Source organism: Suricata suricatta, chromosome 12 (assembly GCF_006229205.1).
Source record: "Suricata suricatta isolate VVHF042 chromosome 12, meerkat_22Aug2017_6uvM2_HiC, whole genome shotgun sequence".
Taxonomy (NCBI): domain Eukaryota; kingdom Metazoa; phylum Chordata; class Mammalia; order Carnivora; family Herpestidae; genus Suricata; species Suricata suricatta.
Genome location: NC_043711.1, coordinates 91,855,999 through 91,867,856, shown reverse-complemented (window position 1 = coordinate 91,867,856; position 11,858 = coordinate 91,855,999). Strand labels below are relative to the sequence as shown.

Below are 11,858 nucleotides of genomic sequence, written 5' to 3'. Positions count from 1 at the left end.
TGGGTTGATAAATTAAGATAAGGAATTCTGACTGTTTTGACCAATGGCACATCAAATTCTAAGTAGGCACAAGTCGGACTATTAAAACCTCTTAGGGCATCTGCCACTTAAAGGAACCTTCTTGGAGCACGCTGGTGGCTCAGTAGGTTAAGCATCCAAGTCTTGATTTCTGCTCAGGTCATGATCTCACAGTTTGTGGGTTCGAGCCCCATGTTGGGCTTCATGCTGGCAGTGTGGAGCCTGCCTGGGATTCTCTCTCTTTCTCACTCTCTCCCTGCCTCTCCCCTGCTCACTCTCTCTCTCAAAATAAATAAATAAACTTAAAAAATATAAACAAAAACAAACAAACAAATAAAGGAATCTTCCTGTGCAAAGAATAATAGATCCAGTACAGATGGGAATCTCCAAAGCCAGGCTGCAAAATTGGTGGGCATGCGTCAAGCATCTTGGAACTTTCAGACTAATCCAAGACTCCTGTGCTACGCTAAGTTGGTCATATGCTTATGTGACTGACCACAATAAAACCCCAAGAAACCCAGGCTTCAGTGTGTGGGCAACACTTCAAACGCATTGGGCTGGGGGAATGAAACACATCCTGTGTGACTGGACTGGGGGAGGGCAGGGAGGCTTTTGCCTGGTTTCCTCCATTCTTCACACTCTACGCTTTGTCCCTTTGTTGATTTTAATCTGTATCCATTGGCTGTAACCTTAAGTATAACAACTTCTGAGTCCTCTGAGTCCTTTTTGTGAATTGAACCTGAGCATGGCCTTGGGGACTTCAAACGCAGGGAGTTTCCATTATTATCTCCAAATAGAAACTATAGTCCAGCGAGGTTAAGTAGACTGGCGGAGGTAGTACAGACAGTGAATGGAAAAGCTGACATTTACATTTGTCTGTCTACAGGGGCTGCACTTTTAACAAGTACAAGAGGACAAGTGACGATAATCTGACATAACTGATGTCTCTTGAGTAGAAAATTGAGCAATTGGAACACAAAATATTCAAAGAATAATACAAAAAATTTCCCTTAAAAAACTTGTAGATTGAAAGAGCCCTCCATGGCCCCGTTAAAAAAAAAAACAGATGCAGAATGATGTCAAAATAATGTTAAGTTACTGGATCTCAGAGAGAAGCAGAGAAGTCCTTAGGCATTCAGGTAAGGAAGAAGTAACCTCTAACGGAGAAAAACACTCAGGCCACCTCTTAGCAACATTCTATGGCAGAATTCAGTGGAGCTAGGTCCACTTTAATCCCAGGTTCTGGGAAAAGAAAGTATGAACCAGAATTTTTTTTTTTTGGCCCCATCAAATTGCCCTTCGAGTATTAAGGCAATATGCAAAAATTCAGGGGAAATACTGCCTGTAAACTCTAATAGTCACAAATAGTTACTTCATGTGGTAGATGTTCACTGTTCAATATGGTAGTCACTAGCCACATGTGGCTACTGAGCACAAAACATGTGGCTAGCATGAATCATGATGTGCTACAATGTGAAACACACACCAAATTGCAAAGGCTTAGCACAAAGAAGAGTAAAATATTGCACTAATATTTGTATTGCATGTTGATATATGTTGAAATCATAATATTTTGGATATATTGAGTTAGATGAACTATTATTAAAACTAGCTTTCCTTTTTACTTTTTTTAAATGCGGGTACTAGAAAACTATACTGGAATATATTTCCTTACAATTCTGTTGCACAGGACTATAGTAGAGTTTGGGGAGGGATTTGCTTCTTGTTTGTACTCTTCAGTATAGCTTGATCTTTTAGAAATAAGTATGATAATTTATATAAAACAATAACCTCATTATTCCTAAATTAAATAAATAAAGCAATGAACAAAGAGCTATGTTTTCTCTCCTGGGATGTTGAGACAACTATTTGGGAGGATCTGGATGGGAACCAGTAACAACAGAATGGGGAGCAGCTCAGCTGGGTTCTTAGGGACCGTGTTGTTCAGCCCACTTGTTTCACAGATAGAGAATAGGGAAACTGAGGCCCCAAAAAGTCACTTACCAGTCCAAGGTCACAGGAACTCAAGTGTGCAGTAGATGAGGCTGAGGGCCGGCATTCCAGACGCTGCAGAAGCACTGACTTAGGGCGCTTGCTCCACAGCCTTCGAAAAGCCCCCCCGGCAAGTGGCACTGCCTCTGGGGAAGACGCCCAATTCTTCTGGGCCCAAGCTCCGTGCCCAGGGTACTTCCTCTTCCAAGTAATGAAAAGCCAGATGCCCCCCTCAGCTCTGAGGACTAGGGCACTTCAGCTGCAGGTATAAATTTCAGCCTCCCAGCGCCAGTCTAGAACACTCATCTACTGGCACCATGAACTTCATCAGCCTGTTCCTGGCCCTCTGCTTCCCCTTCTGCCTGGTGGGCATCGCCAACTCAGAAAAGACCTCAGGTAAGCTGAGAGGTTAAAAAAGAGGATCACTGAGGGGCGCCTGGGTGGCTCAGTTGGTTAAGTGTCTGTCTGACTTTTGATTTCAGCTCAGGTCATGATGTCACAGTTGTGAGATCAAGCCCTGCATCAGGCTCTATGCTGGGCATGGAGCCTGCTTAAGATCCTCTCTCTCTCTCTCTCTCTCTCTCTCAAAAAAGAAAAAAAGAGGATCCCTGAGACCTACAGCCTGTGGGGGAGAGGGAGGCATAGGGTGGTGGGCTGGCTGTACAAGGCCACCTGCTTATTTCCACCTTGGGAGGAAACAGGGTTTCGTCTATGGTCTCCATGTAGTACGGGGAAGATCGGGGTTCAGACCTCACAGATGTCTATCTGATTTAATTCAATCCTCACCAAATTTAATTTTTATTACAAAGCCATGCATGGGTTTTCTTAAAAAGACAAAAAATATGTAAATGTGTGAAGTTAAAAAGCGTGTCCCCGATTTTACACAGCCCAAATAGTCCTGCCCTCCAGAATCCTACTCCCAGAATTCTTACAAGAGAAAACAGATTTTCATATTGCTTTAAAAAGAAGATCAGGGGCACCTGGGTGGCCCGGTAGGTTTAGTGACTGATTTCAGCTCAGGTCATGATCTTGAGGTTCGTGAGTTCCAGCCCCACATTGGGCTCTGTGCTGACAGCTCAGAGCCTGGAGCCTGCTTCAGATTCTGTGTCTGACTCTCTCTCTCTACCCCACCCCTGTTAATGCTCACTCTCTCTATCAAATATAAACATTCAAAAAATGTGGTGGGGGGTTTTGTTTGCGTTATTTTAATTTTTTGTTTGTGTTTTATTTTTGAGAGAGAGAGAGACAGACAGACAGACAGACAGCGTGAGCAGGGGAGGATCAGAGAGAGAGAGAGAGAGACACAGAATCCAAAGACACACTCCAGACCCTGAGCTGTCAGCACAGAGCCCAACACGGGGCTTGAACCCACGAACTGTGAGATCATGACCTGAGCCGAAGTCAGATGCTTAACCGACTGAGCCACCCAGGCGCTCCTCAAAAAATGTTTTTAAATAAAAAGGAGATCAGGTTCTGAAACTTGGCTATACACTGGAGTCACATAGGGGCTACGTGGGTCCCCTACTCTCAGATTCTGATTTTATTAGTCCTGGGTAAAGCCTGGGCACTGGGATTTCTTTAGAGTTCCCCATGAGGAATCTAATGTTCACCAAGATGGATAAGTGCTGCCCTAATGAAAGACCTTGAATTCCCTTCCTAGAAGGGTTTCTTTCCAGTTCTAGGGAGGAATGGATTCTCCCAGGAAAGGGGGTGTGTCGTATCAAGTGAAGAGTCACAAAATCAGAGTTGACCCATGAGCTCATTGTCTGAGGATGCATCCTCGCTGGGGAGTGTACATATCACAGCAGTGTGTATTGCATCCCATGAACGTTGGGTGAGGATGTGGGGGGGGGGGTACACACACATTTGATAAATCACTTCCTATGATAACCAGAACCAGACATGAAGGAGTTAAAATAACAGGTGATTTAGTAAAATAGGTCTATCATTTTTTCATTACTCATGGATATTGAAGATTATTTAAAATCTTTTTAAAATATTTTTATTTATTTTTGAGAGAGAGAGACAGTGTGAGCAGGGGAGGGTCAGAGAGAGAAGGAGACACAGAATCTGAAGAAGGCTCCAGGCTCTGAGCTAGCTGTCAGCACAGAGCCTGACGCGGGGCTCGAACCCACGAACCGTGAGATCATGAGCTGAGCTGAAGCCAGACGCTTAACCAACTGAGCCACTCAGGCGCCCCTTGAAGATTATTTAAATACCTTTTCCCTAGCTATAAAAACTGATCCTTGTTCATTGTCATTTAAATGACACTAAAAATAATTAGAATATAAAAACCACTTGAAATTCCACCAGCCAGGAAGATTACTACAAATACAGTGGTAAACAACTTTCCAATCATCATGGGTTTATCGGTATATTTTACATCAGCAAGACCATTCTAGATCTTGTCTTCCTTCATTTGATTTTTGTTCCACAAAATTAGGGACCTGGCTCCACATTGATGCATATAGGTCAGCACCATTCTTATGAATGACTGCATGTAACCATCGATCCCCTGTTGGTAAACATTGATATTTTTTCCAAACTGTGGTTGTTTGCCATTATAAACAAGGCTACACTGAATGTCTTGAAGCAAGTTATGAGAAGCTGTAGCATACAGAGCCTGGGATTTGAAACTGGAACTGGTTTTAATCCCCAGGCCTCAACTGCTGGGTTTTATGATTTTGGAAGATGACCAAACATCTCCGTGTTTTCATCCGTGGAGGAGGGACAGTAATATCTGCTCCATAAGACCGTTTAAATCATACAACGTACGGCAAGCACTTAGCAGGGGGCTTGGTGCAGGGGTTGTATGCTTCTAAAAGAAAAATACCTATTGCTTCTCTAAAGGGACACCTAAGTGACAGTCCCTGTCCCTCCTCACCCCTGCAGCCCATCTTAGGCAGGAGGCTCCCCAGGAACTGCTCCCAACTCTGCCTGCCGTGTGCCGGCTCCCCCCAGCCAGGGGCCCCTGCCGAGGCCACTTCCACCGCTACTTCCACAACTCCACAGCCAGTGAATGCGAGCACTTTACCTACGGCGGCTGTCGGGGCAATGCCAACAACTTTGAGACCGCTGAGATCTGTCGGAGGGTCTGCAAACCCCATGGTGAGTCCTCTGATAGACACAGGAGAAGCCAATGCTGGTGATCAGCGGGTGGTGCTCATGGGGAAGGAGACAGTACAGTGCGGACGGTGGTGGTGACGTCACCATGGGACATGCTGATGCCGGGAAAAACCAGGCTGTGTCATGAAGATGGCGCTGGAGCCGGTGGTAGTGAAGGAGCTGGGGTGGAGACAGCAAGGCTGTGGCTGATGGCGGTAGGGATGGCGAAGACGAAAGCAGTGTTGGTGAATATAGTAAGACCTTTCCTTGTTAGCAGTGGTGCTGGCCCAGGGAAGGCAGCCATGTGAGCCTCGCGGAGGATGACAGTGTTGACAGAGATGACGAAGGCGAGGGTGGCAGTGATCAAGGTGGGTGGGAGGTGAGAGAGCTGAGCAGGTCCCTGGGAGGGTGGCTGTTGAAGGGGGTGGGTAAGGGGCCCAGCTCATGGCTCTGGCCCTTGGCCACCGAAAGGCCGGCCAAGAAGAAAACTATTATCCTTATTACAGGGACAAGGTGAAGAGTCACCGAAGACCATGAAGCATCCTCCTAGCCTTGACTGAAAGCTGGCCAGGCCTCCCTTCCTGCACGCAGGCCCTGCTTGGAACCCATCCCATAGCCCTCTGGGCCTGGGTCAATAAAGCATTCCAAGTCAGCATGGCCTGAGGCCTTCTTACAAGGGTGCTGGGCTTGTTGTCCCCACAAACTGCCCACAGCCACCTCAGCAACAACAGGTGGTCAAACCTGCATCACCCCACACCTATTCCCCAGCCCCTCATTGTCCTCTGCCCTCAGAAGAAGGATGAGGACAAAGGACACAAGCCCCCTGTCACCGGGGAGGGGGGGGTCCCTCTCATGGGGGCTAGATTGAATGTAAATCTGGGGGCCCTGGTGTCTGTCCCCAGACCCTGGCACCTGCTCTTTGTTGCCTGGGCCTCCACCATTGGCTCCACGTCCACCCTCCTGTTCAGCAAGCCATGTTCTAGAGCATGGAAAGAACTAGAAATTCAGGGCATCTGAATTCAGCCAGGTGGGAATCCTTCCCCCCGCCCCCCACCATGCAGAGGGGATTTTGGAAAAAATTAGGATGTTATATATTCTTTTAATTGTGTAAAATACATACAACATAAAATTGACCATTTCACCCTTTTCTAACAGTACAGTGTAGTGTCCTGAAGGATACTCACTGACGTGCAAGCGTCACGACCATCCATCTCCAGAACATTCCTCGACTGAAGTTTCATGCCCATTAGAACGAACGCCTCTGGATCACCTCCACTCCACCCCCTGAGTCTGTGAATGCACCGCTCTCGCGCCTCCCTCGAGAGGGACCTCACAGCATTGGTCCTTGTGTGACCGGCTCATAGCGTTTAGCATCATATTGTCAGGGTTCATTCCGGCTGCAGCCTCTGTCAGGATTTCTTTTCAGGACTAAATAATATTCTGTTGCTACATCATTTTCGGAATGCTGGATGGTGTCTTCCCTGACCTTCGCTGCCCTCCCCCATACCCTCTCCTGCTATCCCCCCTTCCCGGAGAGAAAAACAGCTGCCTGGGACCAAACAGCAACACTAGAATCCGGGACCTGGATTCCCAGACTCGACCCCTGTCCTTGGTCTCATTCATGTCCTGGTGTGACCGTCCCAAATACGTATACATAAGTTATATGTGAGAGAAAGGACATGCTTCCCCCTGTATTTGCCCATTCTCTTCCATGGTCTTCACTACCTGAGAGACTGAGCTCTGCAAGATTACTTGAGGGTAGACTTTGACTGGTATGTGAGATCGTGTCTTTGCTCTGAACTTACACATTTTAAAAAATATGACTATTAAAAACCATTTTAAAGTAAAAAAATATAAATCTACACACACACACAACTAAAGAATTTATTCAGTGGCTCAGACCAAGCCATGAGCCAGGACAGTAAGAACTGAGCACGGGGGGCCCTGGGTGGCTCAGCTGGTGAAGTGTCCCACTCCTGATCTCAGCTCAGGTCGCCATCTCAGAGTTTGTGTGATCAAGCCCTGTGGAGAGTTCCACACCGACAGTGCAGTCCAATCCTGTTTAGGATTCTCTCTCTGGCCCCCCGCCTCCTTGTGCACATCCTCTCTCTCTCTCTCTCTCTCTCTCTCTCTCTCTCTCTCTCTCTCTCAAAATTAAATAAGTAAATAGATGAACTGAGCATCTGTTATGTGCAAGTCATAACTAACCATCCTTTCCTTCTCTCCCAGAAAAAATGAACGAACCCTTCTCTGGGCTTCCTGGATCACAGCACTTATTCCAAAGTGGGTTTTTTTTTAAATTTTTAAAGTTTTTATTTATTTTTGAGAGAGAGAGAGAGAGAAAGAGAGACAGCATGAGCAGGGAAGGGTCAGAGAGAGAGGGAGATGGAATCCGAAGATAAGCTCCAGGCTCTGAGCTGTCAGCACAGAGCCTGACGCGGGGCTTGAGCCCGTGAACCGTGAGATCATGACCTGAGCTGAAGTCAGTCATGACTTACCCAACTGAGCCACCCAGGTGCTCCATATTCCAAAGTGTTTTAAGTGTGTTTATTTATCTCTGCTTCTAGGCTTTGAGCAGGCCAGGGACCATGTGGAACGTGGAATGTATGTTTTGTAAAAGACTTAACAGATACTAAGCAGTTACCAGCAAGCACTGAATGGATGTATAATTAGTGACTTAATTCTGGAACTCATGGACTAGTAGCTTCCATCCCATGCCCAATCCAACAGTCGGCCCTGGGCCTCTGCTGCAGAATTTACCCCAAACTCAACTCTCTGCCTCTGCTGCTGCCATCCCAGCCTCCTCTTCCGTTACTCCATCACCTCCTCACTGGCCTCCCTCCCAGGGTCCATTCTTACCTCCTAGTGTCTTGCTACACAGCAGTCTGAGTTTTAAACATCACATCTTCTGCTATCACAGGCCAGTTTTCCTGTCGGATGGTGGATTCATAGGCCCTTACTGCACTGAAATACATGCATAAATATGTAAATAATACACAGAAAGGTCCATGGATTGTCCAATGATGAAAGTATCATGAAGCCAAAATTATTAACCAATTCTGTGAATCAGAAGGCCAAAAAAGTACATAAGCAAATAAATAAATGCAAATCTGAGCCTGTTACTCCTCAGCTTCCCATCACATGTAGACTAAAACCTAGAGTCCTTGTCTATAAGGGCCACTTTCCCCTGGCCCCTGTCAGCCTTTCTAAACTCACCCCCTGCCATCCCTTATCCCCAGCTCTAACTACTCAGACTTTCCTGTTTTGCAAACATACTAAGCAAGCTACTACCACAGGGCGTTTGCACTGGCTCTTCCATCGGATTTCACGTGATTATCTCCTGCACTTTGTTTGGGTCTCTGATTGTCCATCACTTTCTTAGAGGTCTCCGCCATCCCTCTCATGTTCCCCCTGCTTTCCTTTTTTTCAAGGACACAGCACTACTTGGGGTTATACTGGACATTTACTGATATAGTCAAGCTTTTGTCTGTCTCCCTGGCTAAGCTATAAGCTCTACAAGGCGGGGATTTCCTGCCTCATTCACTGCGACATCCCTAGTGCCTAGAACAGTACTGGGCACATGACAGATACCAGATATGTATTTGCTGAGTGGACAGATGGATAACAGAAGTGACAGGTCAGAGAGTGGTTGAGTGTGTGAGTGAGTGAATGAATGAATGAATGTCCCTACAGGCTCCGATGAAGGTATGGTCAGTGTGGAAGTGGGAATGGTCAGGAAAGGCTTCATGGAAGGAGCTCTAGGTCCGGGACAGAGTCAGGGAGGCATGAAAGGGAGGAGCATGAGCTGAGAGGCAGGGAAGCCAGAAAATGCAAGGCTGGTTGACTTTGCCTCCTTCTCCCACTTCCCAGCACCCCTTGCTCAGAGTAGGGGTTCTGCCTCTCAATTCAGTTCTTAGTTGTGAACAATACACCAGTCCCACCGCAGGTCATGAAGGCTGAGGCTCGGCCACCTCCCCAGATCCTGGCATTGGGGGCTGGGTTCTGGGTGCCCTGCTGCTCCTCCCTGAGCTCTCGATGGCATGTGGCAGGTGAGCCATAAAGCTCCCCGGGACAGCTGTTGCCAAGCTTGCCTGACCCCCAGACAGCTCTGTCTCCCAGCCGTCTTCAGAGAGGGCGGTCCCTGCTGGAAGCACCTGAAAAGGCGGGCAGGGACTGGGCGGCTGTGAATAACAGTACTAGTTGGTCACAAGGAACTGTCCCTGGTGTTGAAGGAAGACCGAAGGAAACTAGTTCTTCTGCTGGCATTTCTGCTTCTGCAAATCTCCTTTGTCTACTCACTCACTGCACTTTACCCAGGGAGCCCTCAGAGGACACAAGTTCCCTTCCCCCTACCCACCGCCCTCCCAGGGCGGTCCCCAGGGCAGCCCCACCACACAGCCCCAGCCCTGTGAGGGGAAAGCACACCTCACGCTGCCTGGAGGGCTCAACTGACCTGGCCTTCAGTGCCTCTGGCCCTTCCTGCCAGATGCCACTGCCTTGTGCCAACTCTCTTGGAGAAGGCCATGCCTGGCTTACACTTGAGAACCCCTGAAATGCGTAGCTGGAAATGCCCAAGCCCCGAGTGCACGGATAAGGGAAGACTGTCCTGGTGCGGGCACAGCAAGAATTTCAAGGTTCAGAACCCAGATGCTCGGGTGACCTGGCTGGCTTAGCAGCGAAATTACCGCGAGATTCATACGTTGATTCGCTCATTCATTCAGCAATTATTGGAATGCAGACTGCATGCCAGGCTCTGCTCCAGACGCTGCAGCTAGGAGACAAAAGTCCTTGTCTTTACGGAGCTTAGCTACTAATAACAAGATGAGACACATTGCACACTGATAGCCACGAGAGCCTTAGAGGAAAACACAACAGCAGAGGGAGGAGGGGGTAGCTGGGGCGAGGCCTTCAAATAGGCGTGCCCAGTTAGCCCTCACCATAGCGCCCTGGTGGGGGTGGTGAAGAGGGTTCTGGATTCTCTGTAAAGGTAGAGTTGTTTACAGAGCACACACGACTCATGAGACTCGTGAAGGAAGAATCAAGGAGGCTCTAAGGTTTTTGGCCTGGGCAACCGGGAAGATGAGAGATGCCGTTAACAGAGATGAGCATGTTGGCGGTAGCGGGGGAGAGGATTGGAAGCTCGGTTTGGGAGATACTAAATCCAAGATGCCCTTGGACGTCTAGGTGCAGATGGCAGGGAGGCTGTCGGGTAAATGGATCTGGAGTTCAGGGAAGAGCTTGGTGTCTTCAGAGCACGGATTATGTAGGACATGGTCGTGGAGGTGGTTCCAAGTGCTGACCTGGCTGGGCGTGCAAAGACAGCCAGGTCACGACTCCCTGCTGACGTGGCCAGCAGCCCGCTCCGTGCAGCCAGGACACTAGCTTTGGACACCCACCCACTACACTCACACCCTGTTCTATTTACTGCTTGGAAGAAAAACTCAAGGGAAAGCGTCTTGACCAAAGTGCTTCTGCCCGTTGTCTTAATTAGCTCATCACCTTCTTCCTACACACACACACACACACACACACACACACACACACACACACACACACACCTGCACACATATCACTCGTACATTCTGAGTGCTCTTGGAAAACCCTCAGAGGCAACCTAAACGACCCCATCTATGTTGTCTGTACAGACATCACCAGTGCTGAAGACTCAGCTCTCATACTTGCGGGGTTTCTGGGTGCCCCTTGCGCTTCCCATCCCTACCCTTGAACCCCAGATCTCAGGCCAGAGTAGCCTACACCCATTCATACATACATGCTGACTGAGCACTTTCATATCCTGAGCTGGATCAGGTCCAGATGGAAGACAGCCCCTGTGCCTCCAGGAAACTTACAGTTTAACGGAAGTCAAAGAAAAAGACCAGCTGGGATGATAAGGAACCTGTCAAAGTTAAGTCCAAGGCGCTCTGGGAGCAGAGGGAGGGAAGGGGCACCTACAGCACCCCGGTGTATCAGGGAAGACTTCCTGCAGAAAGCAGCATCTCCTCTGGTTTTGTAAGAGTGAACCAGTCAGTAGAGGAGAGCAGGCGGTTGGGGGGACAGGGCATTCTAAGCCGTGATGGGAGCGCTGGGGAAGGGACAGGCAGACTGCAAATACTGATACAACTAATGCCAAGTTGCCAGAGGCAGAAAGAGAAGATTGGGGGATGGGCAGGTAGGCAGGGGGCGAATCTGCCTAAGGATCTGCTACAGGAACCCAGGGTTATAGAACCAGAAGGGGAGGTGGGCAGGGGCAGGCCTCTCGATCCAATGGGCCTGGCTCCATGGGAGGTCTAAGGACCACCCACAACACACGCTCATGCAGACCCCGACAGAAATGCAAAGGCTGGGCTATATTCGGACCAACTGACTTCACGGGGTCTGGACCCCAGGAATCTGCATTTTCACAAGTGATTCCAATGCACAACATGGTTAGAAAACCAACATGCAGCGCTCCCCGGCCTCTCCAGCCCCACCCCCGGTGACAGGGGACTGGTTCTGGGGCCCCTGGAAGGCAGTGGATGATTCATGGTCATGGATATGCTTACATAAACACTCCTGGCCAAACCCAGGGAGTTCTGGGAATCGCAGAGGAGGGCAGTCGGGAAGCAAGAGAAGAAGGAATTTTCAGCAGGAGGTGGAGGAGCTTTGTTTGTTGGGGCTTTGGGGGGGGCAGTGTAGGAATTCTTATGCAGGTGCCCAGCAAAGGGCCCTGGACCCGTCTTCCTGAGACTCAAGACCAGGAGAGC

General features: G+C 48.6%; 1 protein-coding gene across 4 annotated transcripts; it reads left to right on the top strand.

Annotated features, from left to right (window-relative positions):
- The first annotated feature begins 1,927 nt into the window (after positions 1-1,927).
- On the top strand, positions 1,928-6,288 carry SPINT3 (serine peptidase inhibitor, Kunitz type 3). 4 transcript variants are annotated; one of them, XM_029918075.1, is made up of 4 exons: positions 1,928-2,406; positions 4,903-5,118; positions 5,390-5,483; positions 6,271-6,288. In XM_029918075.1, the coding sequence occupies exons 1-3, from the start codon at positions 2,328-2,330 to the stop codon at positions 5,437-5,439; spliced, it is 345 nt and encodes a 114-aa protein (XP_029773935.1). In that variant the 5' UTR covers positions 1,928-2,327; the 3' UTR covers positions 5,440-5,483; positions 6,271-6,288. The 4 variants fall into 4 exon arrangements, with proteins under 4 accessions (XP_029773935.1, XP_029773936.1, XP_029773934.1 ...); XM_029918076.1 differs by lacking the exon at positions 6,271-6,288 and adding an exon at positions 5,622-5,768 and having other exon boundaries at positions 5,393-5,483; XM_029918074.1 differs by lacking the exon at positions 6,271-6,288 and adding an exon at positions 5,622-5,768.
- The last annotated feature ends 5,570 nt before the right edge of the window (positions 6,289-11,858 follow it).